This window comes from Erinaceus europaeus, unplaced genomic scaffold, assembly GCF_950295315.1.
Source record: "Erinaceus europaeus unplaced genomic scaffold, mEriEur2.1 scaffold_510, whole genome shotgun sequence".
Lineage (NCBI taxonomy): Eukaryota > Metazoa > Chordata > Mammalia > Eulipotyphla > Erinaceidae > Erinaceus > Erinaceus europaeus.
In genome coordinates, this window is record NW_026648028.1 from 60,887 (window position 1) to 86,244 (window position 25,358).

Here is a 25,358-nt window from a genome sequence, read left to right on the forward strand (position 1 = left end):
AACAAAAAATAAATAAATAAAAATAAAATATCTATTAGCATTTGGTGCTGAGTTCTTAAACACGATTTCAAGGAAAAGTATGCAAACTGACAGCTTTAGGGTAAAGACTTCATACTATTTAGGATTCATCCAATTTTACTTCATATATAACCAAAGTAATTCACTTTAGAAACAGTAAAATCCAAAAAGATGTTGTATTACCTTCATATCAGTTTCTCTTGGAATGTGATCCTTGAAATCCTCTATTGAACTTACAAGAAAAGGAATGTGGTATGATAAGACCTGTGCAGGACAAGTAAGAACACAGTTATTTTTAAATGCCAACTCCTAAAAATTACTAAATAATAGCCATTCAATTCTAGTTTTCTCAAAAAAACCACAACTGTATATTATGTACTTTCATGTGATTTTCTAAAATAATAAGATATGTCAAAATGCAATGTATCTGCCGCTAAACAGCCATTGCCAAACACAAAAACGACTTTAATGAAGAGTGAAGTTAAGAGGATCACAATATCCCTGCAAGTTACGTCTCTTAGACTTTGATAGCAAACCAAAAAATGAGTTTAGTAATTGATTTCTTTATACTTTACAGAACAATGAAAATAGCGACTTAATTTTATCATTGCCAACTAAAGTCCTAAAGATTTCTGGGAAATTTAAAAGGAATAATTTTGATATAGGAATTGTACTTATAATGGTGTCTTACATCTCTAAGTGCTTCTTGTGCCAATGATCGGAAAGATAAAATTACGCCAATTATTGTCATCCTCTTCAAAACACTGTCAACAGCTAAATTGGAAGGAAGGGGAGAAGAAAAGAAGAAAAAGGTGTAAACTGGATTCTTAGAAGAAAACAGTCATAAAATTGTCATAACAAAGACAATTAATAGCAATCTGGCTATAACAAATGGGTAAGAGGCAAATGTTGACAGCTAATGTAAATATAAATAAAATTACAGTTTACTTCAAGTATAATATAATCTATGCCTTCTTTTTAATATATAGGCATATTTTTTTATTATCTTTATTGGATAGAGACAGCCAGAAATTGAGAGGAGGAGGGGGGACAAGAGAGAGAATGAGACTCCTGCAGCCCTGCTTCACCACTCGCAAAGCTTTCCCCCTGCAGGCGGGGACCAGGGGCTCAAACCTGGGTCCTTGTGCACTGTAATATGTGCACTCAACCAGGTGCGCCACCACCCAGCCCCCAATCTATGCCTTTTAAAACATTTTTGTTTATTTATTATTGGATAGAGATGGACAGAAATTGAGAGGGGAGGGGAAAATAGAGGGAAAGAGACAGAGAGACACTTGTGCAAGCCCTGCTTCACCACTTGTGAAGTTTGCCCCCTGCAAGTTAGGGACCAGGGACTTGAACCTGGGTCCTTGTGCACTGTAATGTGTATGTTTAACCAAGTGCGTGGGGGACCTGGTTAAGTATTTACATTACAGTGTACAAGAAATAGAAGGCTGATAACTGGCCCTAGAACTTGGACCTGCCAAATTCTTAAATTGCTGAAGCCCCGAGAGTCAATAAATAAAAGTAACTATTGACATTACAGGCAGTGTGGCAAGAACAGGTTGTTGAAAACTATGAACAGACTTAGCCACTTACATTCTGGTTAGAGAGCATCATTTTGGAAATTATTACTAGATAGTTAATATTCAAACTTGATTAACAAAATCAGGATGAACCTTCTCCAAACTGCTAGGGCTGTGCAGGGCAGCTAGATAATGCTTCAGCAACAGGAGGCTGGTCAGGGTCTTTTTAATACAGAAAATGAAATTTAAAAAAGTATATTTAGATTCTGACTCTGAATATGGGAGGTGGGAAATATAAAGAGAAGATTGGCTGCAATATTAGAAAGTTATGACTGTAGTTACAAATGTGAAAGCCTTAAACGAGAACCACATGAACAGAAAGCAACAGACTTGGGGCATTATATTTAACGCAGGTGGGTGTGAAGTAGGACACTTTGTGGTGAGGGACAGGCTCAAGCCTGAGAAAGCAGAGCACTGTCCAAGTGTGTTATTTGGCCAGACCTAGTCTACAGTCTGAAAAAGCTCTGTAGTGGGGGGTCAGGCAGTGGCGCAGTGGGTTAAGCGCACGTGGCGCAAAGCGCAGGGACCAGCGTAAGGATCCCGGTTCGAGCCCCCGGCTCCCCACCTGCAGGGGAGTCGCTTCACAGGCGACAGTCTTTCTCTCTCCCTCTCTGTCTTCCCCTCCTCTCTCCATTTCTCTCTGTCCTATCCAACAACGAATTGCGTCAACAAGGGCAATAATAATAACCACAACGAAGCTACAACAAGGGCAACAAAAAGGGGGGGGAAAATGGCCTCCAGGAGCGGTGGATTCATGGTGCAGGCACCAAGCCCAGCAATAACCCTGGAGGAGGGGGGGGGGGGGGAAAGCTCTGTAGTGGAGTTGCTGCTAGTTGCTTGCCAACCATGGGTCACGTGTTGAAAGCTGTTTAAACTAGCATTTAGCTGACAGCTAAGGCTGGGGGTGAATATTTAAGATACATCTAAGGTGTACTGACAAAACTGGTTACTTTCCCCAACAGGGTTATAGAAAAATGACTGGGAGAAAAAAAGTAGAGATGAAAGTCCTGCAAAGGAGGAGAATGAAATTTCAATGCGAAGAAGCTGTCTGGCTTTGTGGCCTGTAGATGGAAAGTACTATCGAAGTGTAAAGCTGTTCGTTCTATGTCTTGACTGGGTAACAGGTATATTCATTTGTTCTAATCTGTTTGTTTACTTAAGTGTGTTCATTTCATTATATATATATATAAACTACAGGCCAAGTGGTCTGGGAGGTGGCGCAGTAGATAAAGCACTAGACTCTCAAGCACGAGGTCCTAAGATCGCTCCCCAGCAGCACATGTACCAGAGTGATGTCTGGTTCTTTCTCTCCTCCTACCTTTCTCATCAATAAATAAAAATCTTTAAAAAATTAAAAATAAATTACAGATCAATGAAGCTTTTAAAAAAGAAAGCTACAGGTTCAAAGCTAGTTTTGAAATTAATTAAAATTACTGCGTCAACTTTAATAAGATCATGAGATAATCATGAAAATAAACAATGATATCATGATATTCACTAACACACGGTACTAAGGCTAGTTAAAAAAAAAAGACTGCGAAACAGATTAAATCATATACTTAGGGTCTTTTGCAAAAAAGAACTTTTCTAGTTCTCCTCAGTAGCTGGTTAAACAGTGAATGTCAAGTGTCAGTATTATTGAAAAAAGCTTTATCAGTCACCCACACGACAGTCTTTTAAAGAGTGCAGCCATTTGGTCTGGTTTGTCAAAGCTGGTCCTCATTTGTGTTAGAACATCAACATTTTCCACCACGAGTTTCTAAAAAGAAAAGAAAAAAAACCCACAGGTCAGGCAGAGATCTCTTTAGATTAGCAAGATAAGAATATGCTTGAAAGTTACAATCTGGCAAGTACATAGCACAATCCATAAAAATCTAAAGAGTCATGAAAATTATTTACAACAGGCTAGTGTTCCTCCTTCAAGTTGCAAATTCAAGAGAGAATTCTCCAGGAGAAAACAACATAGGTGAGCAGACACAGCACTACGTACATGAACCAGTTCTGAGCCCTGCTCCCCACCCCAGCTGCAGGGGGACATCTCACGAGTAGTGAAGCAGGTCTTCAGATGGCTCTGTTTCTTTCTCACTCTCTAGCTCCCCTTTCTCTCTCAATTTCTCTCTGACCTATCAAATAAAATGGGGAAAGAAAGAAAGAAAGAAAGAAAGAAAGAAAGAAAGGAAGAAAGAAAAAAAGAGAAAAAAAAGATAAGGAAGAAAGGAAAAATGGCCATCAGGAGCAGTGGATTCCAAGTCTGGCACTGAGCCCCAACAATAACCCTGGAGGCAAAAAAAAAAAAAAAGTTGAACACTAAGAATTGCCGCAAATGGCAGGGCAGATAGCATAAAGGTAATACAAAGACTCGCATGCCTGAGGCTCCAAAGTCCCAGGTTCAATTCCCCACACCACCATAAACCAGAGCTGGTTAGTGCTCTGGTTAAAAAAAAGGGGGGGGGGAGGTGCACCTGGTTGAGCTCACACGTTACAGTGCACAAGGACCCAGATTTTAGGCCCTGTCCCCACCTGCAAGGGGGAAGCTTTGTGAGTGGTGAAGCAGTGCTGCCGGTGTCTCTCTTCTCTCTCGCTCTCTATCACCCCTTCACTCTCAATTTCTGGTGGTCTCCAGCCAATAAATAAATACAGTATTTTTTAAAAATAAAATGAAAGGTTTATAACAAACTGAAAACAACAAAAACATCATGTTTTTTGGTTAAATTCTTAGCACAAGTAATGTTTCAATTTTTCACTTCATTTGAGAGGAAAAAAAAAATCTAGGATAGGTTCAGCAGATAACTAACTAGAACAATTTTGGCAGGTGTGGGGGGAGAAACAGACCACCTGGGAACTTTAGGGGGGAAAAGGCTGGTTGTTTTCTTCTCTAGAAAGTAATAAAATTATTATACCGTGAGTCCATAGGCATAGAGCTATGTCTTAACACATGCTTTATCCACATCCATTAAAAATAAAACTCTCCTTTGTTTACTGACACACAAATTCACTCTTAAACAGTGACATCCTCAACTAAAACAGGAACAAGTACAATTCAGATCATTTTTAAGATTAAAGAAATGATGCGACCATATTGTTTAGTTCATGTCAGTGCAAATATAAGAAATAAAAACAGGTCAGCCCAATAGCTCAACTAGACAAAGTCCTCGCTTTGCCGTGCATGCCCAGGTTTGAGTCCAGCCCCACCACACTGGAGGGAACTTTGCTGCTGTGGTGTCTTTCCCACTCTGCTTCTGCCTTTCTCTATTTGAGAAACCTGAATGACTAAATAAACACAGCCCTCTTCCCCTTCTCCTGAGGCTACCTCCTCCTCGTGTTGCTTGTGCTATTGCTTACATGATCATTCGGTATAGACCTGCTCCCTCGCGTGGGAAGCAGAAGCTCAAGTGACCCCGGCACCCGCCACGATCAGTAAGAAGTCCAAGGAAGAAGTCAAGACTGAGATGAAGGACTGAAATGAACTGAAGGTGGCAGCCAGGAGGAGACGCGCACAACTCAGTCAATTAACGAAAGCCCACTGTCAATGACGGGATTTGCCAGAGAGACTGATCAGATTCTGATTTGATATATGACCACTCAGGCAAACAGAGTAAGCTGGACAGTTGAAACTAGAGGAAGAACAGATACTCGACGGTCCGGTAGCAAATACAGTGTCTTTTACTAAAAGGAGACTTGTGCTAGATTCCAGCAGGTCTATGGGCACCCAAAAGTGGGGAGATGAGAGAGGGGTGAGAGGGTGTAAAGTCCCTTATGATGGAGGGAAATGGAAATTTAACCCCGTGACAACAGTCTTTGTAAGTCAACGTTTCCTTAATAAACTGATGTGGAAAAATAAAAACAGGGGGCCAGGTGGTAGCATACCTGGTTGAGTACACGTTACAGTGTTCAAGTCCCCAGTCCCCACCTGCAGGGGGAAAGCTTTGCAAGTTGTGAAGCCGGGCGGCAGGTGTCTGTCTCTGTCTCTCTCCCTCTGCTCTCAATTTCTGGCTGTCTCTAGCCAATAAAGGAAATTCAAAGAAATAAAAATAGCATAACAACACAAAAAGGGAGCTTGCTGCTCCATCTCTGTCCCTCTAGTCCAAGAAGACATTCTCAATTAGAAATGAGAGCGTCACAGCACTGGTGGGAGCTCTTTTTTTTTCAGATTTTATTTATTTCCTTTTGTTGCCCTTGTTGTTTAACTGTTGTAGTTACTGTTGTTGTTGTTGATGTCGTCGTTGTTGGATAGGACAAAGAGAAATGGAGAGAGGAGGGGAAGACAGAGGGGGAGACAAAGATAGACACCTGCTGCAGACCTGCTTCACTGCCTGTGAAGGGACGTCCCTGTAGGTGGGGAGCCCGGGGATCGAACCAGGATCCTTATGACAGTCCTTGCGCTTCACACCATGTGTAACCTGCTGCGCTACCACCCAATCTAAATTTCTAAATGTGTGGTGTCTCTCCCTTTCTCCGTCTCTTCATCTGAATGAAAGTGTTGGCTTGGGAGTGATGACATCAGCCATGCGTGAGGCTCCAGCTGCCCCCCAGCCACAAATAAATTGCAGTTTGAGCCAACTGTATCCCAACTACAACATACGGTTTTCTCTATTCTTTCACTTTCTCCTTCCACGCTGCTTTATAGCAAGTAACTGTTACACGTGTATAAACACAGCGCTTTTTATACTTGGAAGTAGTAGGGATAGGGGTGAACTAGGAAAAGAGTGAAGGCAGGACCACTGAAAAAATGGGGGGGGGGGAGTCGAGCGGTAGCGCAGCGAGTTAAGTGCAATTGGCGCAAAGCGCAAGGACCCGCATAGGGATGCCAGTTCGAGCCCCCGGCTCCCCACCTGCAGGGGAGTCGATGCACAGGCAGTGAAGCAGGTCTGCAGGTGTCTATCTTTCTCTCCCCTTCTCTGTCTTCCCCTCCTCTCTCTACTTCTCTCTGTCCTATCCAACAATGATGACATCAATAACAATAATAACTACAACAATAAAAAAAAAAAACAAGGGGAACAAAAGGGAATAAATATTTAAAAAAAGAAAATATGAGGGAAAAAAACATACATACATACATACATACATACATACATACAGATAGACAGTTATATAATCAACCCATTTGTGGCCTTGGGAAAACTACTGTAATTTCCAATGGAGGAGATGGGACACAGAACTCTGGTGGTGGGAACTGTATGGAATTATACCCCTATTGTCTTACACTTTTAAGTCAAAATTAAACCACTAATAAAAATTTAAAAACATGTTGCTTTTATGTGATTTAATTTTTTATTAGTGATTTAATACTGATTTATAAAACACTGCTTTTTTAAAGGTCAATGGTTAAATAGTGCTTTAAAGTGGCAAATAAATCTAGCATTTGTGGTTAATATCTGAAGATGTAACAACACATTCAAACTAGAAATTCAAACTAAAGATTCTGGCTGACAGTCTTTAACACGGCCCTTCAAAAAAATAGATTATCGAGCTGTGGTAGATAAGCACAATGGTTATTCAAAGAATCTTTCATGCCTGAGGCTCCAAAGTCCCAGGTTCAATCCCCTACAACATCATAAGCTTGAGCTGAGCAGTGCTCTGGTGAAAACAAAACAAAAAACAAAAAGGATTATAGTCCAGCAGAACGAAGATTTGACCAAAAGTCAAGAATCTAAGTTTTATTACGTTACTTCACCTCTCTTAAGCTTTTAGCTTTGTTGTCTATGAAATAAAGCTAGACAAAAAATGCAATTTGAAGAACATGCTAGGGCTTGCAAAACAGTTCAGCAGGATGCTACACCTGCTCTTTCATGTGCCTGACACAAGCTCAAACCCAGCCCCCAGCAGATGAGAAAGTTTCAGTGCTGTGGTGTCTTTTTCCTCTTGCCTCTCTGTTGTAATCTTTCTCTTCTCATCTGAAGTTGGCCTACAACAAGGAAGCCCAGCAACAACCAAAACTAAGGAACAATGACAATAACGCACCTGTTAGCGTCATAACTTCAGTTACCTAGTACGACTGTCACGTGAAGTTAAAGTAATTAAATAGTCTCGTTTGCTGCTAATAATACTCTTGATTGAGTAATTCCATTATATACCTGAATCTAGTACACGACATCAATTACATTTCAGTTTTTTAAAAGTTGAAATAAGAACTAAAGGCCATATTACCTTCAGCTCAGCAACCTGTGATGAAATGTGCCACATAAGACTTTCGCTTAAGAACTTCATGCCATATGGACCTAGCAGTTCCGACAAGGACCTCATTTCTGAAAAGAAATGTGATTTTATACTTTGACGGAGTATTAATACATTAGAACATTTCATTATGAAAGCAAATTCTCAATGCAAGATCTTAAAAAGTCTGCAGAGGGGGTTAAGTGCAAAGAGCAAGGACCAGCATAGGATCCCAGTTCGAGCCCCCAGCTTCCCACCTGCAGGGGGGTCGCTTCACAGGCGGTGAAGCAGGTCTGCAGGTGTCTTTCTTTCCCCCTCTCTGTCTTCCCCTCCTCTCTCCATTTCTCTCTGTCCTATCCAACAACGAATGACAACAATAATAACCACAACAAGGCTACAACAACAAGGGCAACAAAAGGGGGAAAAATAGCCTCCAGGAGCAGTGGATTCATGGTGCAGGCACTGAGCCCCAGCAATAACCCTGGAGGCAAAAAAAAAAAAAAAAGGCAGCAGAATAAAAAAGTTAACAGTGGTACAGAACTTTACTATATACCCCTATTATCTTATAATATAATCTTGTCAATCACGAATAAAAAAATACAAAACAAAGAAGAATCAAGAGAAATGTCTTGAAATTGCTGAAAAGGAAAAATAGCATGCAGGACCAGGCGGTGGCACAGTTGGTTAAGCGTTCACATTACAGTGTGCAAGGACCCAGGTTCAAGCCCCGGGCCTCTACCTGCAAGGGAAAAGCTTCACAGGTGGTGAAGGAGAGCTACAGGTGTCTCTCTCGTCTCTCTCCCTCTCTATCTCCCCATCCCATTCTCAATTTCTCTGTCTCTATCCAATAATAAATAAAAATTAAAAAAAAAAATAGTATGCCAAAAATTATGAAATAATCAAATATAGTTATAAAAGGGAAGTTCATAGAAATACTCTACCTCAAGAACAAAAAAACCCTTAAAATATAAAAGCCTATCTTGATACATACAGACACACAAAAAAGGTAACAATAATGAAAACTAAATCTAAGAGCTAACATTTAATTAACCATATACTCTAATGAAACAGGTATAATAGAAACAAAAGCCAATCCCCCCTAAAAAAACAAAACAAAACAAGATTCCTTCACTATATTAAAAAATATAGAAAAGCTATTACATGATTTACCTGATATGTCAGAATATTCCTCTGCATTGAATGTCAACTCATTTTCTGTAGGTAAATTCACAAATGCTTTCATTGCAGGGAAATAAGCTATATGGCCATTGCTGACTTGCCTTAACAAAGTTTCCAAATACCTAAGGAGAAATGTAAAATTACAACCGGAAGAAATTATTTAATTCAAAATTTATTATTGTATGCATTTCTGTGTATGACTTTGTTTTCTAAAAAGAAGTAACACTTAATCCATAAAAAATAACCTTTATACTTTATTACAAAGAAACTTTTTACCACTCCAAGTTTCAAAATGTGTATCTTACCAATTTGTGTACAGGCTTGTAATGGTTGGCTCTCCATGACTGTCTAAATGTTGTGTTTGTTGAAGAAGAACATTATTGAACACTCTTGTGATATCAATTTGCACGTAGTTTTCTATTGACTGGAGAACAGTCATGTATGCTCTTACACTCGTGAGAAGCTCTGATGGTTTTGCGATTTCCTGTGTAGTCTGATTATACATAGTCATTCCAACAATTGATCTACGTGGGGAAAAGAGAATAAGAAAAGAGCTCTGATTTTTACATCTAAATAAACAAGTGGTTCAACCTCATTTCTACTATTCAATAAGCAGTAAAATTAATTATAAATGTTACAGAGAAACAAAACAATCATTATCTTCAAAAAAATTCATGAAGCAGTAGTTCTACTTAGTACTACAAACAATACACCTTTCCTATTTATTATTTTTCCTTTCCTTCTTTCTTTAAATGCTAACTGCAACTTGCTAAAATGGTTCTATGACCCTACGGAGCTGCCATGGTGTCATCTGAAACACAATGATTTACTCTAACCTCACTTTACTTAAAAGGGAGCTGAGGCTCTATGAGATGACGTCACTTACACGACATACCAGTGCCATTATCTTTCTCCTTCTTCATGAAAAGAAACTCTGGCTTGATATTAAGAATACCTATACAAAAAAATTACTAACTCAACCAACAAACAAAATGTCGACATTCTTTCTTACTTAGTAAATCGGATTTCCAGATGAGAAGTTAAATATTCTCGCGGAGTAAAAGTGTGCTCCCAGACTGCCATGTTCGGTGCATAGTTTACAGAGAAGCATAACTCGGAGAGCGCAGTGTGCAATTTATCCAGGCTGAAAAGGAAAACAACAGTGAACAGTCAACACACCACGCTGCAATCAAGACTTCATCTTGGCCACATGAGACCTTACTTCAAGATAATTGTATAATGTGTTTTTCTCTCTCTCTCCTGACAAGAGTTCAAAATACTCTGTGCCCTAACATTTGAGAGCAATTTTCCACTGACAGCATCATCCCTCTCTACCTTGGATGATAATGACCATACAGAAAAGCCTTTCTTTCCTTCCTTCCTTTTCTTCCTAAAGTCAATTATATCCAACTTTCACTGTACTTTCTGTTCTGGGGGGGGGGGGGGGAAGGAAGTGTCTATAAAATAACAACCTAATGAGGGTAGCAAAGAACTAGGAAGTTTTACTATAAACAAACTAAAACATTTATCTGTTATGACTCACTTAGGTCTTTCTTCTGAACGAGCAAACAAGAAAACAGTCCTGGTGTCTGGTCTGATGTGTCTATTTTAAAATAATGATTTCAAGAATGACCTAATATATGATGTTAATTAAAATAAAGCCTCAGATATTTGGGTTTTAAATAAGATGGAAATTATAGATTGTTGATAATAGTGTACCCCTTTAGTTCCAGACAAGTTCTTACTCTTATTTAATATATATATATGTGTGTGTGTGTATATATACATATATATATATATAGAGAGAGAGAGACAAATATCTATTACATGTGTTTTCTTCAAAAATTCAAAATGTGCATTTTGGAATAAAAACAAGCACTAACTGGTTAATCAAGTTTTGAAAGGTACAAATAAGTTGATGCCTAGGAAAAAAAATTTTACAATTAAGCATTATTTCATTACTAATGCCATACCACCAGCACAACCCAAATCTCTTCCCATCTACAGTAAAAATACGTAATTGAAAACGTGGGTGGTGGGGGCCAGGCTGAGGCACACCGCTTACGCACACAAGTCCTCACAAGTCATCATCCCGAGCACCTGGGTTTGGGCCCCCACTGCCCACTTGCTGGGGGAAGCTTCCTGAGCAGTGAAGAGGGCAGCAGGTGCCACTCTGTCACTCGCACCTTTTACGTTCCCCTTCCCTCCCAATTTCTCTCTGTCCTATCAAAATAAAGACAAAATGATGATGGTAATAATAATAATGATAAAAATGGGTGGCTTACTTGGTCACTACCAATCTGTTTTTCCTCATGCTTTCAACTCCTGGTTTTTCTCTTTCAGGTTCCCCTTTCTTGCCAGTCTGTTTTTTTGACTTCTTATTTACTGCCTGACTGATGGTTTTGGCACAATGCTTGGGCAGCAACTTAAAAAAAAAAAATCCAATATTTTTATCAATTGCTTCAAAACACAGTAACATTTCAAAGAAAATCTTAGTAGCAAATATCATATTACTAAGAGGTATAAGAAATAAAGTTTACCTAATTAGCTTGAAGAAGCCCAGAAGTTAGCAGAAAACACAAATAGGTAAATCTTACATGAAAAATGTTTCAGAGATGGACTTAAATCAACATTTTACTGGCAGGAAAAATGATCTATGAAAAATAAAACTGTTAAGATATAATGTGTTCGGTGTCCACTGAATAGTCAGTCACAGGTGGTGTATCCAAGTGCAAAGCCAGAGAAAGATGTGAGCGTCAGGAAGAGACCTTGGCGCAAGCTACATAACTAGTAATGAAATTCACAACAAGAGATGATGAAATGTACAGAGAGTTAGAGAATAAAGATAAGAAAAGGAACTAGCACACAGTAGCTATTCTTGCTTTAATATATACACTTCCTTGTTGTGGTGGTGGTCTGGTGTCGGGCTGCACCGCGGAGAAGAGAGCGGACGTCCAGAGCAAAGGGGTACACAAATCTTTATTATAGGATTGGGGGGGGGGGTTGGTTCAGACCACGTGGAGCCAGCCGGCAATGGCCGACCACGGGGAGAGCAGGGAGCGAGACCTCAGAGAGGGAGAGCTGAGAGCCCAGAGGGGGGGGGGGGTGAGGGGACTTTTTATTGGGCGACAACCAGAGGTGACGTGTAGGGCCAGGATTGGTTGAAGGGGGCAATGCTAGGGTTTCGCGCGGCATAGTAAAACCTGGGGGCGGAGACTGCATCAGAATAACTCCTCAGCAACACTTCCTAATATAAGGAACCATTTAAATTCTTACCTGGTCACTAAGAGTACACTGTTCTGTGCAAATATCAGTGATAAGATTCCGAGCTTGCTTGGCCATTTCATCCAGAAACATATTACACAAGGAAAGACTGCGATCTCCAATATGATGTCGCTATTAGACCAGAATAACAACAACAGTTAAAATAATGGAGTTTAAATTAAAACTTTAAGTAAACATGGAAAGTTAGGCTAAAGACCATTCATTCTCCATGAGCAGGACCAGAGTGGGCTATAGCATAGATTTCTTCTCTTCGGCTACCATAGCATAAGTGAAGTCCTCAATGATTATACAAACATAACTGGAAGAAATACTACAAGGCTAGTATTTTCCTAAACTATATATCTGATTCTACAGTGTTCTTTATTCAGTTCTGAAATACTAAAATAACAAACATGCAATGTAAGACCGATTTCTGTATTGACTCATTTTACTAAGATTTAAAATTAAAACACACTTCGGACTTTATGGAGCTAAGTTCAAATTCCTAAAAGATACAAGATGGGGGGCTTGGGATACGGCTGGGGGGTGTCCACTGGGTGGCTGAATTTACCTGTTACCATGCACAAGGACCTGGGCTCAAGTCTGGTCCCACCTGCAGGGGGCAGCTTCATGAATCGTGAAGTAGTGCCGCAGGTGTCTGTGCCTATCTCTCGTCCCCCTCTCAGTCTCACTATCCCATCTTGTTTTCCCTATCTCTATCCAGTAAATCATAAATATTTGAAAAACCAAACCCTTATTATCAGTTCTACCTGGGAAAGAATGCTGAACAATGAGCGAGCATGGCTTGTGGTCTAGCAGCCTTATTTAAAATACAGTCCTGACTTGACTGTTGTATTTTGACCATGTCACAGGTCTCTCTCCATGATCTGCTCCTGCCTGTGGGGGCAGTGCTAAATATAACACTTTAGAAGAACAACAGCGGACTCGAATCACTGAGGAGACTCAGTGATAAAAATCCAGACAAGAGGATGTGGCTTGGACAAGGACGAGAGAATCTTGGACATACAGAAAGGTAGAGACAAAGGCAGGGATGTCTTCGATTGTCCAAAGTTCAGTGACATGTGGAGAGTCACTAGCTGCATTCTGGACATGTTGCAGCAAGGTAATTACAAATACTTTAGACTGGCAGGACATAGAATCTATTCAGAAGATAGTTATCAGCATATGAAAGATTTTTTAACAATACGACTAAGGAGGACACAGAACTGTGGTGGTGGGTGTGATGTAGACTGAATACAAATCTTACAGACCAGGATCGAATCACTAATCTTCAAAGACTAGAGATGATGAATCAATCACCGTACTGAGCAGCACATACATGCAGAATGACATCCTGCTGCTTTCCATTAATACGTCTTCTTTTCCAGACACTACTGACCTAACAGGACGTGGATTTAAAATCTCTTGCACACAGTACTATCTTTTTAAAAATTCAGCACATAAGGCTGTTCTGGAACTTTTCTCTGTAATCCATCTGTCAAATGAACTAACTGTTGAGTCATCTGCAAGTTCTGTAATTCTAAGTAAAGAGCCTTGACCCAAGTTAAACTGTAGCAGAATACTTTTTTTTAAAAAAAATTATTTTATTTTATTTTTGAGAGCGATTCAGAGAAAGACACACACACAGAGGGAAACACCAGAGCACTGCTCAGCTCTGGCTTATGGTGGTGCAGGGGATTGAAGCTGGGACTTAGGAACCTCAGGCATGACAGTCTGTTCGCATAACCATTATGCTATCTCCCCAGCTCTAACAGAATACTCTCTACTATTAGGATGCATTCTTACAACACTTAGAAAGTGTATTTCTGGGAGTCGGGTGGTAGCACAGGTGGCACAAAGCACAAGGACCGGCGTAAGGATCCCAGTTTGAGCCCCCAGCTCCCGACCTGCAGGGGAGTCACTTCAGAAGCAGTGAAGCAGGTCTGCAGGTGTCTGTCTTTCTCTCCCCGTCTCTGTCTTTTCCTCCTCTCTCCATTTCTCTCTGTCCTATCCAACAACGATGACATCAATAACAACAACAATAATAACTACAGCAATAAAAAAACAAGGGCAACAAAAGGGAATTAAATAAATATTTTTTAAAAAACAAAGTGTATTTCTTCAACACCTAAAAGAAACATCTAGTGCCTTTTGATACTTTGTATAACTAAAATGGACAGTCGCATTCAGTATTCAGTAACTGCTATCCACTTGCTTCTGTTTACATTGTACAAATAGCAGGAAATTTGGGCTTGCTTAAAATTATGTATTACTTTCACAAATTACTGGCATTCCTCTCTGACATATCTATGTTTAGACAGTAGTCTATCCATTCACCTTTCAAGTCTTTTCAGTGCTAGTTAAGAATAAAAGCATAGGGATTCGAGCAGTAGCACAGCGGGTTAAGTGCACATGGCGTGAAGCTCAAGGACCGGCGTGCGGATCCCGGTTCAAGCTCCCGGCTCCCCACCTGCAGGGGAGTCGCTTCACAGGCAGTGAAGCAGGTCTGCAGGTGTCTCTCTTTCTCTCCCCCTCTCTGTCTTCCCCTCCTCTCTCTGTTTCTCTCTGTCCTATCCAACAATGATGACATCAATAATAATAATAACTACAACAATAAAAAACAAGAACAACAAAAGAGAAGATAAATATAAAAAAAGAATAAAAGCATAAAGAATCAACTATTGTACATAAGTTTTGCCATTAATATCAATTCCTGACCCATCATTTATTTTAATAAAAGTGCAAATGATTTTATAAATGCATGTGTTGTTATGAATTTGTATGCATATGTCTCTATCCACACGTCTATGGTTATTATATCTATATCATAAGAAGTTAGATTAGGCAGTTATGATCCTATGATCATTTGGGTGGCTACATATTTGGTCTAGTTTATTCTGTTCACCATGTCAGTCGTAATACTTTGAAATTACCTCTTCTGGACACAGTTCATGTGTACAACTCATAAAATGAGTGCAAAGTAGCGGAAATGCAATGGAGTATCTTGACTGAGAGGGTAGCTCCAGACACTGTTGAAACATCTTCTCAAAAGCACGGCTATAAAAACTATATAAGAAAGCAAATTGAAAATTATAGTCATAACTTTATAGTTGAAATAAAAATTGACGACACAATACTTTATGGTTAAATATGACAGAAGTGAGTGAGTTTCACTCACCAAGAGTATTCAGTCTTCAAAGAAAGCTGTTACTTTACAAAGCATGTTTCTTACACATTCCAGATAAATAAATTTTTTTTTTTCCAATTAAAAATTTAACAACCAAACCGTATCTATCGTACATGAATAGATAACATTTAAATCTTATGTGGTCAAATTTCACCAAAACAAAGTCACCGCCAATTGTAACAAATGCCATAATTTTTTTAAAAATATTTATTTTATTTATTTATTCCCTTTTGTTGCCCTTGTTGTTTTATTGTTGCAGTTATTATTGTTGTTGTCGTTGTTGGATAGGACAGAGAGAAATGGAGAGAGGAGGGGAAGACAGAGAGGAGGAGAGAAAGACAGACACCTGCAGACCTGCTTCACTGCCTGTGAAACGACTCCCCTGCAGGTGGGGAGCCGGGGTTCGAACCGAGATCCTTATGCCGGTCCTTGTGCTTTGCGCCACCTGCGCTTAACCCGCTGCGCTACAGCCCGACTCCCCAAATGCCGTAATTTTATGTGCTAAGAAAGAAAAATACTGTCAATGAAACAATGACAGACTGTCAGCTTTACTTTCAGATTTGAGCTATGTCATATGTGATCATATAAACACAATGCATCTTAGGATGACAAGACATGGCTTTAATTTGGTGGTGACAAACATTAACAACATGATTACAAAAATTTGGCTAAATGTTAAATATGACTTAAAGTTACAAATTCTAACGGTATTCTAAGTGCTTTAATTTTCAAGAAAGGCAAAATGTCCTTCTTTTACAAACAGAAACCCTTTATATATCAAAAGTAAATAAACATTCTATTTTCTTTCCAAGATAGCTTTCAATCAGACAATAGTACAAGGTTCCAAATAATCTTTGAAGTTCTTGTAAACTGGACATGTGATATATTCAAACTAAAAAGTGTTTTCACTAGCGCTAGAGAGGTTATCTACCCAGGTAGGGTCTATGCCTTGTTCAGGTTCAAGTCCCTATACCACATGTTGTTAGAACACTGAAGGAAGCTCTGGTCCCATGTGGTTTCTTTCTTTCTTTTTTTTTTTTTTCTTCTTGCCCCCAGGGTTACTGCTGGGGCTCGGTGCCTGCACTATGAATCCACTGCTTCCGGAGGCCATTTTCCCCTGATTTTGATGCCCTTGTTGTTTACTGTTGTTGGATAGGACAGAGAGAAATGGAGAGAGGAGGGGAAGACAGAGAGGACGAGAGACAGATCGACACCTGCAGACCTGTTTCACCGCCTGTGAAGTGACCCCCCTGCAGGTGGGGAGCTGGGGGCTCGCACAGGAATCCCTACACCAGCCCTTGCACTTTGCGCCATGTGCGCTTAACTTGCTGCGCTACCACCTGCCCCCCCCCCACGTAGTTTCTCTTTCTGCTTTTCTCCATTTCTCTATCTGAATGAAAATCCAGTCCATGGGGAGTCGGGCTGTAGCGCAGCGGGTTAAGCGCAGGTGGCGCGAAGCGCAAGGACCAGCATAAGGATCCCGGTTCGAACCCAGGCTCCCCACCTGCAGGGGAGTCGCTTCACAGGCGGTGAAGCAGGTCTGCAGGTGTCTGTCTTTCTCTCCCCCTCTCTGTCTTCCCCTCCTCTCTCCATTTCTCTCTGTCCTATCCAACAACAACAACAACAATAACTACAACAATAAAACAACAAGGGCAACAAAAGGGAATAAATAAATAAAATAAATATTAAAAAAAAAAAAAAGAAAATTAAATCCAGTCCATGCTAAGAAATAAGCATGTGTAGGGCCCTAGCTATGCAAAAACAAACAAAACCCAAATAACTGAAGAAGAAAAAAATTCTAACAAACTTCTAAACCAGTGTGGGTAGGATTATTTCCCCAAATAAGCAAGTAAAGGGAAGCTTTTCATTATAATCACTATTCAATACACAGAAACTACTTATCAGTATGGCCCAGGGAGAGGTGTGCTAGCTAAAGCACTGAACTCTTAAGCATGAAGCTTCACATATACTAGAGTGAAATTCCGGTCTTCTCTCTTCTCTCTCTCTCTCTCTTCCCTTTTAATGTGTTCATAAATAAATCTTTAAAAAAATAAAACTACTTGTCAGTATTCACTAAGGTTATTTCAACTCAGCTTTTTTAGGGGGAAAAAAAGTGAAATATTCCCTCTATTAGCTCCCCTAGAGGAAAGTGTCAAGAAGCAAGAAATAATTAATACTGCACTTCCAGAGTCAAAATACTTTAGTTTTAATCCTGTGACCACTGTTTATTAATTTTAGCGCTGTCAGGTTTGCTTATTTGTTCAAACCTTAAAATATCTACTATATTAGATAACCGGGAAACAAAAGTATGTCGTTTCCTCAAGAACTGTATCTTGTAAAGAAGACACAGATCTGTAAACAAGAGAAGCCAGGAAGAAGACAGAAGTGAGTCAAGCACAGAGGAGGCAGCAGTCACCACCTCATAATGATTTAAATGTCTGACTTACTGCTGTCCAGTGAAATTACAGTGTGGTATTTAACTTTCAACATATGGTGTATTTCACCTTGATCCACAACTTTCACCACCTTACTTAACAGATGCAAAAGCAGGCCTTTAAGTAATTTAGACCTTCGCTTCCTCAAAGAAAGTGAGAGGAAAAAGAAAATTTGTACCAGGAAGTCTCTTAAGAGTACTAGAAACAGACATAAAATCCCATCTTGGTAAAAAATTTTTGGTGGCAAGTTGCCCATTATCTTCTTTACTCTTAAAAGGCCATTAGTGCTTCCCCAGAGACCCACCCTACTAGGGAAAGAGAGAGGCAGACTGGGAGTATGGACCGACCAGTCAACGCCCATGTTCAGCGGGGAAGCAATTACAGAAGCCAGACCTTCTACCTTCTGCAACCCTCAATGACCCTGGGTCCATGCTCCCAGAGGGCTAGAGAATGGGAAAGCTATCAGGGGAGGGGGTGGGATATGGAGATTGGGGTGGTGGGAATTGTACCCCTCCTACCCTATGGTTTTGTTAATCCTTTCTTAAATAAAAATGAAAAAAAGAACTATACACCAAAATAAATAAATAAATTAAAAAAAAAAAAGGCCATTACTAAATTCTCTTAACATAAAACTCAGGGGAGAAAAAAGTTAAGACACTAAAAGCTTCAAATTCTGATTTAATAAAAATTATAACATACCAAAATATGGAGAGATCTGATGTTTCCACCAACATTTCCACCAAGGAATCTACCATTTTTGTATGAAAAATAATAGTATTCATCATCTTTCCAAGTTCCCTGTGATCTGCAAGGCTAAGTGAAGCCTTAGAGACACTAGTGTAAGCCTGTGAAAATACAGCAAGAAGCAAAAGCAGTTTCAATACAGACCAATGACTTCAGCCTTATTATTCTACAGGAAACAAACACATATCTAAATATACTTCAACTTTATTGTCATGCTGTACCAGTAAAATCACCTTTTAAAAATTGCCTATAGTGAACGAAATTTGAAATTGCCACCAATTTCTTTAAATTAACTAAATTAACACAGCCCAGGAGACAGAATCTAACATATGGGTCAGTCAGAAACTGGTGTTATAGTGTCGAACATTATGAAATACTGAATTGTCACATTCACCGTAAAGAAAAATAAAATTTTAAACCAGTTCATGAGAGGAAACACAACAGGAAACAATTAGATGAAATTAATCAGTGGAAACCAGATATTGTTTCTAAGGCAGGCTGCTCACCAGGCTTTAGCCCAGCATGTAAGAGCATCAAGAACAGTGCCAGGAGAACTCTATGGATGGTGAAGCAATGTTACAGTATCTCTACCTCCCCTGCCCTCTCAAAAATACAGAATGAAAACTGAGCCTGGGAAGCAACTTATTGGTATTATGCCTGCATGAAGTCCTAGCTTAATTCTCAGACACCATCATTGGCCCCGACAAGACTACTACACGGAATAAAAATACACGGCATTAAGGTACTATGGCAGAAAAATATTGAAGATGGTTTAAAAAAAAAATTGGGAGTCGGGCGGTAGCACAGCAATTTAAGTGAACATGGCACAAAACTCGAGGACAGGTGTAAGGATCCCATTTCAAACCCCCGGCTCCCCACCTACAGGGGAGTCGCTTCACAGGCGATGAAGCAGGTCTGCAGGTGTCTATCTTTCTCTCCCCCTCTCTGTCTTCCCCTCCCCTCTCCATTTCTCTCTGTCCTATCCAACAACAATGACATCAATCACAATAACAATAATAATAACCACAACAACAGTAAACAACAAGGGCAACAAAAGGGGGCAAAATGGCTTCCAGGAACAGTGGATATGTGGTACAGGCACTGAGCCCCAGCAATAATCCTGGAGACAAAAACAAACAAACAAATAAATAAATAATCAGTGCGAGTTGACCAAAAAGATGACAGGACTTAACCAAAATCATCAGTACAGACCTTAGGGAGAGGAATTCTACTGTGGGTGGTAAATCACTCACTGGATGGTGAGTGTTTTAAAAGAGCAGAGAACAAGGACTACCTAAAAAAATAAATAAAGTAATAATCAATCTGACTACTGCATAAATGTGAAAGAGAAGGAAAATTGAGATTTGCTCAAGTCATGCAGGCATGCAGACTTCTGTATAACCTGTGAAGGAATTCAGACTTTTTTGTGAATTATTCAAGTTTCTGTATAATGGCTGATTGTTTTAGAAAGATTACTCTATCTGGAGAGGAAAGCTGAAGAACTGGAGCAGTAGGCAGAGGCCTCTGAAGAGACTCTGGTGTCAATAATCTAGCCAGGGCTGTGATTTTTTTTCCCCCTCAGGTACCGGTAGTTCAGGAGTTAAACAGGCAAGGATTAGAGAGATGACAGAATAACTACTGATGATGGTAAGCATCTACTTATGGGAGCTTCTCCTTCCCAAATCTCACATCGCATGCATCTTGTTGAGTATGTCCAAAATACAAGGCCCAAAGCACTTATTCATCAGAGTTCTTCATGCATTGACCAAATATGAGGGATGGAATAAAGTCTCCCTCTGGAAGGAAGAACAGTAATGCGCGTAGTTGATAATAAGATGGCGCATACCCCAAACTCAGTGTTCTTTAGCTATGACATCAGTCCATGGCATATACAGCATTCCTCTGGGTTCATTTAAACCCCTGCGAAACAAACACTGAGACAACAGAAGTAGGATGCACAGAGATTAATACTGATTCCTGCTCAAAAACGAAGTTCTTTAACTCTATCCCAGAAGCCTGATATATGAAACAATATCCATTAAACAGTAAAAGACTAAATATGCACTGCTTGTTAAGTAAAATAAAAATCAAAGCTTAGTCCCTACAAATGATAAAGGTCACTATAAGAATAATGATACCAGAAGTCAAGCAGTAACGCAGCAAGTTAAGTGCAACGGATCCCAGTTCGAGCCCCCGGCTCCCCACTTGCAGGGAGTCGCTTCACAGGCAGTGAAGCAGGTCTGCAGGTGTCTGTCTTTCTCTCCCCCTCTCTGTCTTCCCCTCCTCTCTCCATTTCTCTCTGTCCTATCCAACAATGACGACATCAATAACAATAATATCAATAACAATAATAATAATAACTACAACAATGAAGCAACAAGGGCAACAAAAGGGAATAAATAAATATTTTTTAAAAACTTAAAAAAAAAAAAGGATGATACCAGGGACAAATGATGCCAAGAGTGGTGGGTTCATCACTTGGACACCAAGCCCCAGTGACAACCCTGGTGGAAAAAAAGGGAGAAGGAGAAGGAGAAGGAAGAGGATGATGAGGAGAAGAAACTATTTACCAACATAGAGACACCAAAGAAAAAGGAAAAAAAAAAAAAAATATATATATATATATATATATATGTTAGCAAGGTAATCTCTGACAGACTCTATGTACCCATCATGGTGAAAAGTAAAACTGGATTTGTCCCCAAGACACTTATGTTGAAAGGCCCCATCTCCAGAGTACCTAAGATCATCTAAAACATGGAGTGTTCAACTGTGCCCATGGAGCAGCAGAGACACTATAAACCATTAGTCCCACCCCTAAATAAAAGGATTCAGAAAGAAGAACGTGACCTTATTTAGGCAGGATCTTAAAGGAGAATTAAAATAAAGTCACTTGAGTGGGTCTAACTTCTATAACTGGTGTTCGCGTAACAAAGGAGAAATGTAGGCATGATTTCTTCCTGATTAAGAAAACTCAAGGGGCCGAGTAGTAGCACACCCAGTAGTGTGCACATGTCACTGCGTGCAAGAAAGCAGGTTCCCTCTGGTTCCCTCTCCCTGTAGGGAGTAGCCTTGATGAGCAAAGAAGCAGTGCGGCAGGTCTCCTCCCCCTTCTCTCTCTCTCTCTCTCTCTCTCTCTCTCTCTCTCTTTTGCCTCCAGGGTTATTGCTGGGGCTCGGTGCCTGCACCATGAATCCACTGCTCCTGGAGACCGTTTTTTCCCTACTGTTGCCCTTGTTCTTATTGTTGTTATTGCTGTCACTGTTGTTGGATAGTACAGAGAAATGGAGAGAGGAGGGGAAGACAGAGAGGAGGAAAGGAGAGAGACAGACACCTGCAGACCAGCTCCACTGCCTGTGAAGCGACCCCCTGCAGGTGGGGAGCTGGAGGGCTGGAACTGGGATCCTTACGCCGGTCCCTGCCGGTCCCTGCACTTGGCGTCACGTGCGCTTAATCCGCTGCGCCACTGCCTGGCCACAGGTATCTCTTTTTGTGTCTCCTCTATCTTCTTCCTTTCAATTTCTATCTATCTCTATCAAAAACAAAACTGAAAATGATATGCAGACTAATACAGTGATACAGCTCTAGGCCATGAAATATCAGCGACTAGAAATATCAGCGACTGTCAGCCAACCACCAGGAAAAGCATCAAATTAAGAAAACGGCACCTTTCCCTATGCTCCTATGCTGAGCTCACTCATGGACAGAAGCTGAGAAATAAGAACAGAAAGGGGAAGCACAAAGCTGAACGTGGAGGACCAGGTTTGGAGTACTGTACCAATGACTTTCAAAATGAGTAACTTCTCTTCTATTACTATTTGTTAAGTTTGACTTAACTTTGTTTCACAGATTTTTGAAAACAAGAACATGTTATGTCTCAACTTTATTTTTAACAGAAGAAAGTAACCTACAGTATACACAGATTCAATATTTTAGGATAATGTCATTTCATGTATCCTTCCTGGATGCTCTACTAAGTAACTCTCCAATTTCCACTGACTACTTGTGAACTGCATTTATAAAATCTATCTCTTTGAAAACATTTTCCTTTAGAACATGAGACAACAGAGTGAAAAGGCCAAAGTATCTTGAGGTTGAAAGTAGCAACTTAAAAACAAAACCACATTAGAGAACTAAACATATTGCCAAAAATATATGTGCTCTCTCTAGGACTCCATCCAGAAACTAATGAACTCTAACTCTCAATGTGTGGTGTGTGTGTGTGTGTGTGTGTGTGTGTGTGTGTGTGTGTGTGTGTGTGTGTGTGTGTGTGTGTGTGTGTATGTGTGAGAGATTTTACAAAGACAGAGGTGTGAAAATGCAGAGAGAGACTGAAACCGACCACAGCACTGGAAACTGCTTCGGTGTGGTGGGGGCTGGGTTCAAACCTGAGACCTTTGGTGCCTCAGGCATGAAAGTCTTTTTGCATAACCATTATGCTGTCTCCCCAGCCCTGTAAATATTATTGTGATGATCAATTTACAGCACACACACATACTGATTCATTACACTGCACAACTGAAACTAACCTACTATAATATGTCAATTATATCTCAGTAAAAATCAAGATTTCATCTATGAAGTAAAGACTATAGCTAGTTATACAAAAGAAGTCTTTTTAATAGGTAAATAACAATGAGTATTTTTGTCATTTTAACCAAGGTACTGAATAATAAAACATTAAGACAAAAAGTATTTAAGCTATTCTTACCTGTAATCTAAACCAATCTAATCGCATTCCTCTGAAATCAAATACTTCCCCATCTTCAACTATAATAGTAGAAAAAAGATAAATTAATTTTTCACAGTTACAGTCACAGTAGAATTTAAGAGTGGCAACAATTCCACTTCAGGACATGCATAAAAAAGTTAAAAAAAAGCTGGGGGGCGTCCAGGCAGTGGTGCACCCAGACGAGCACACACCTTACCACACGCAAGGACCCAGGTCGGAGACCCCACTCCCCACCTGCAGGGAGGGTGCTTCCCAAACTGCGAAGCAGGCCTACAGGTGTCCCTCTTTCTCTCTCCTTCTCTACCTCCCCTACCCCTCTCTCAACTTCTCTCTGTTCTATCAAATAAAAAAGAAAAGGGAAAAAAAGGGAGGGAAGGGAGGACGGATGTATGGATTATATAATCATACACACACACACACACACACACACACACACACACACGTTTTCTTGGATTATATAAGCATAATCATATACCCATTTGGGGGAACTTTTGCCTTAGCAAGAAGAGAATGAAGATGCAGAATTAATTAAATATGTCCAAAACTAAGATAAGATTACTTGTAAAAATTAATTGTTAAACTTGGGTCCTTATAATCAAATTTGAAGCTTATTTACAAGAAAATACACTGTTACTTAAGAGATTTATTACCTTGTTTTACACTTAGGGAAGTCATAGTGTTAACAAAAGAAGACATGATGATCGATTCGTCTTCAGGACAAACAGAAAGATTCTGAAAGAGACAAAAAAAAAAAGGTTAAAAACATTTACCTGGAAGACAGCTCATAGGTCTACCAACTGGTAAAGGAATAACTACCTGATATAGCCATTCAATGGAATATATATATATATATAGTTGGATAGAGACTGAGAGAGGGAGGGAGACAGAGAGGAAGAAAGACAAGAGACACACCTGCAGCCCTGCTTCAGCACTTGTGAACTTTCCCTCTGCAAGTGAAGAGCAGGGGCTTGAACCTGGATCCTTGCGCACTGCAATGTGAGTGCTTAACCAAGTGTGTCACCGCCTGGCCCCCCAATGGATTATATTTCAACAATAAATTGGAACTAGATGTTCGTCCACAGTAACATGGATAAATCTCAAAACAAATTATGCTATATTTTTATGACTCCAATATTTTTTTTAAGTAAAAAAAAAAATAGCAAAAAGGCAGGTGTGTGGTTTGCATGGATAAAACAAGGGATGAGGGATCGAACTACAGAGGCGCACACATAACACGGAAAGAGTGCTGGAATGCGCGTCACCTTCTTTTTAACTGGGATGTTTACATTATAGTCTTTAACCTGTAACGCACAACCTCACTTCTCCTCTAGATTGGTGTCTAGAAGACAGACACAACAGGACAATGCCTCTTCATCCTCTTCTTTTCCCTCCTTCCCTGGAGTCCTTTGTAATATGCCACCCCCATTCAAAGCATCATTCCATGTTTTCCCTTATTGATCAAAGCGCAAGGACCAGTGTAGGGATCCCGGTTCGAGCCCCCAGCTCCCCACCTGCAGGGGAGTCGCTTCACAGGCGGTGAAGCAGGTCTGCAGGTGTCTGTCTTTCTCTCCCCCTCTCTCTCTTCCCCTCCTATCTCCATTTATCTCTGTCTTATCTAACAATGACAAATCAATAGCAACAACAATAATAACTACAATAACAATAAAAAACAAGGGCAACAAAAGGGAAAATAAATAAATAAATTTTTTTAAGTATCTCACTACAACAAACTAGACTTGCAGTTTGATCTTAGCGCTATATTTACAGCCTAGCAAATGTTGAAAAAAACATGTATGTATTTTACAATGAAAGTGGTTGGAAAGACCTCACATGTTGGAGTTAAGACTTAAATTTGAATACCAGCTACTTTTATAATGAGTGTGTAATGAACAAGTTATGTAAAAAATCTTTTCTTTACATATCAAAATTTCATCGTTAATGCTTTATTTTGCTATAACTAATTCCAAAAAGTTTAAAATTTCTCAGCATAGTTAAAACATTTATATACAACATAACAGAAGATATATAGACTTAACATTTTTTAATATTAAAACATAAAC

General features: G+C 39.8%; 1 protein-coding gene across 1 annotated transcript in view; it reads right to left on the bottom strand.

The window, feature by feature from the left end:
* NCKAP1 (NCK associated protein 1) overlaps positions 1 to 24,046 on the bottom strand; it is a 35,737-nt gene extending 11,691 nt beyond the window's left edge. Inside the window, exons 1-13 of the mRNA XM_007522143.2 lie at positions 23,949 to 24,046; positions 23,278 to 23,336; positions 18,522 to 18,667; positions 15,134 to 15,266; positions 12,213 to 12,332; positions 11,222 to 11,361; positions 9,949 to 10,080; positions 9,242 to 9,460; positions 8,928 to 9,058; positions 7,752 to 7,849; positions 3,270 to 3,363; positions 710 to 792; positions 202 to 282 (exon numbers count right to left, since the gene is read on the bottom strand). Of these exons, the coding sequence (XP_007522205.1) occupies positions 202 to 282; positions 710 to 792; positions 3,270 to 3,363; positions 7,752 to 7,849; positions 8,928 to 9,058; positions 9,242 to 9,460; positions 9,949 to 10,080; positions 11,222 to 11,361; positions 12,213 to 12,332; positions 15,134 to 15,266; positions 18,522 to 18,667; positions 23,278 to 23,336; positions 23,949 to 23,994 (1,482 nt within the window). The 5' untranslated portion in view covers positions 23,995 to 24,046. The remainder of the gene's footprint in view (positions 1 to 201; positions 283 to 709; positions 793 to 3,269; positions 3,364 to 7,751; positions 7,850 to 8,927; positions 9,059 to 9,241; positions 9,461 to 9,948; positions 10,081 to 11,221; positions 11,362 to 12,212; positions 12,333 to 15,133; positions 15,267 to 18,521; positions 18,668 to 23,277; positions 23,337 to 23,948) is intronic.
* Between the last annotated feature and the right edge of the window lie 1,312 nt (positions 24,047 to 25,358).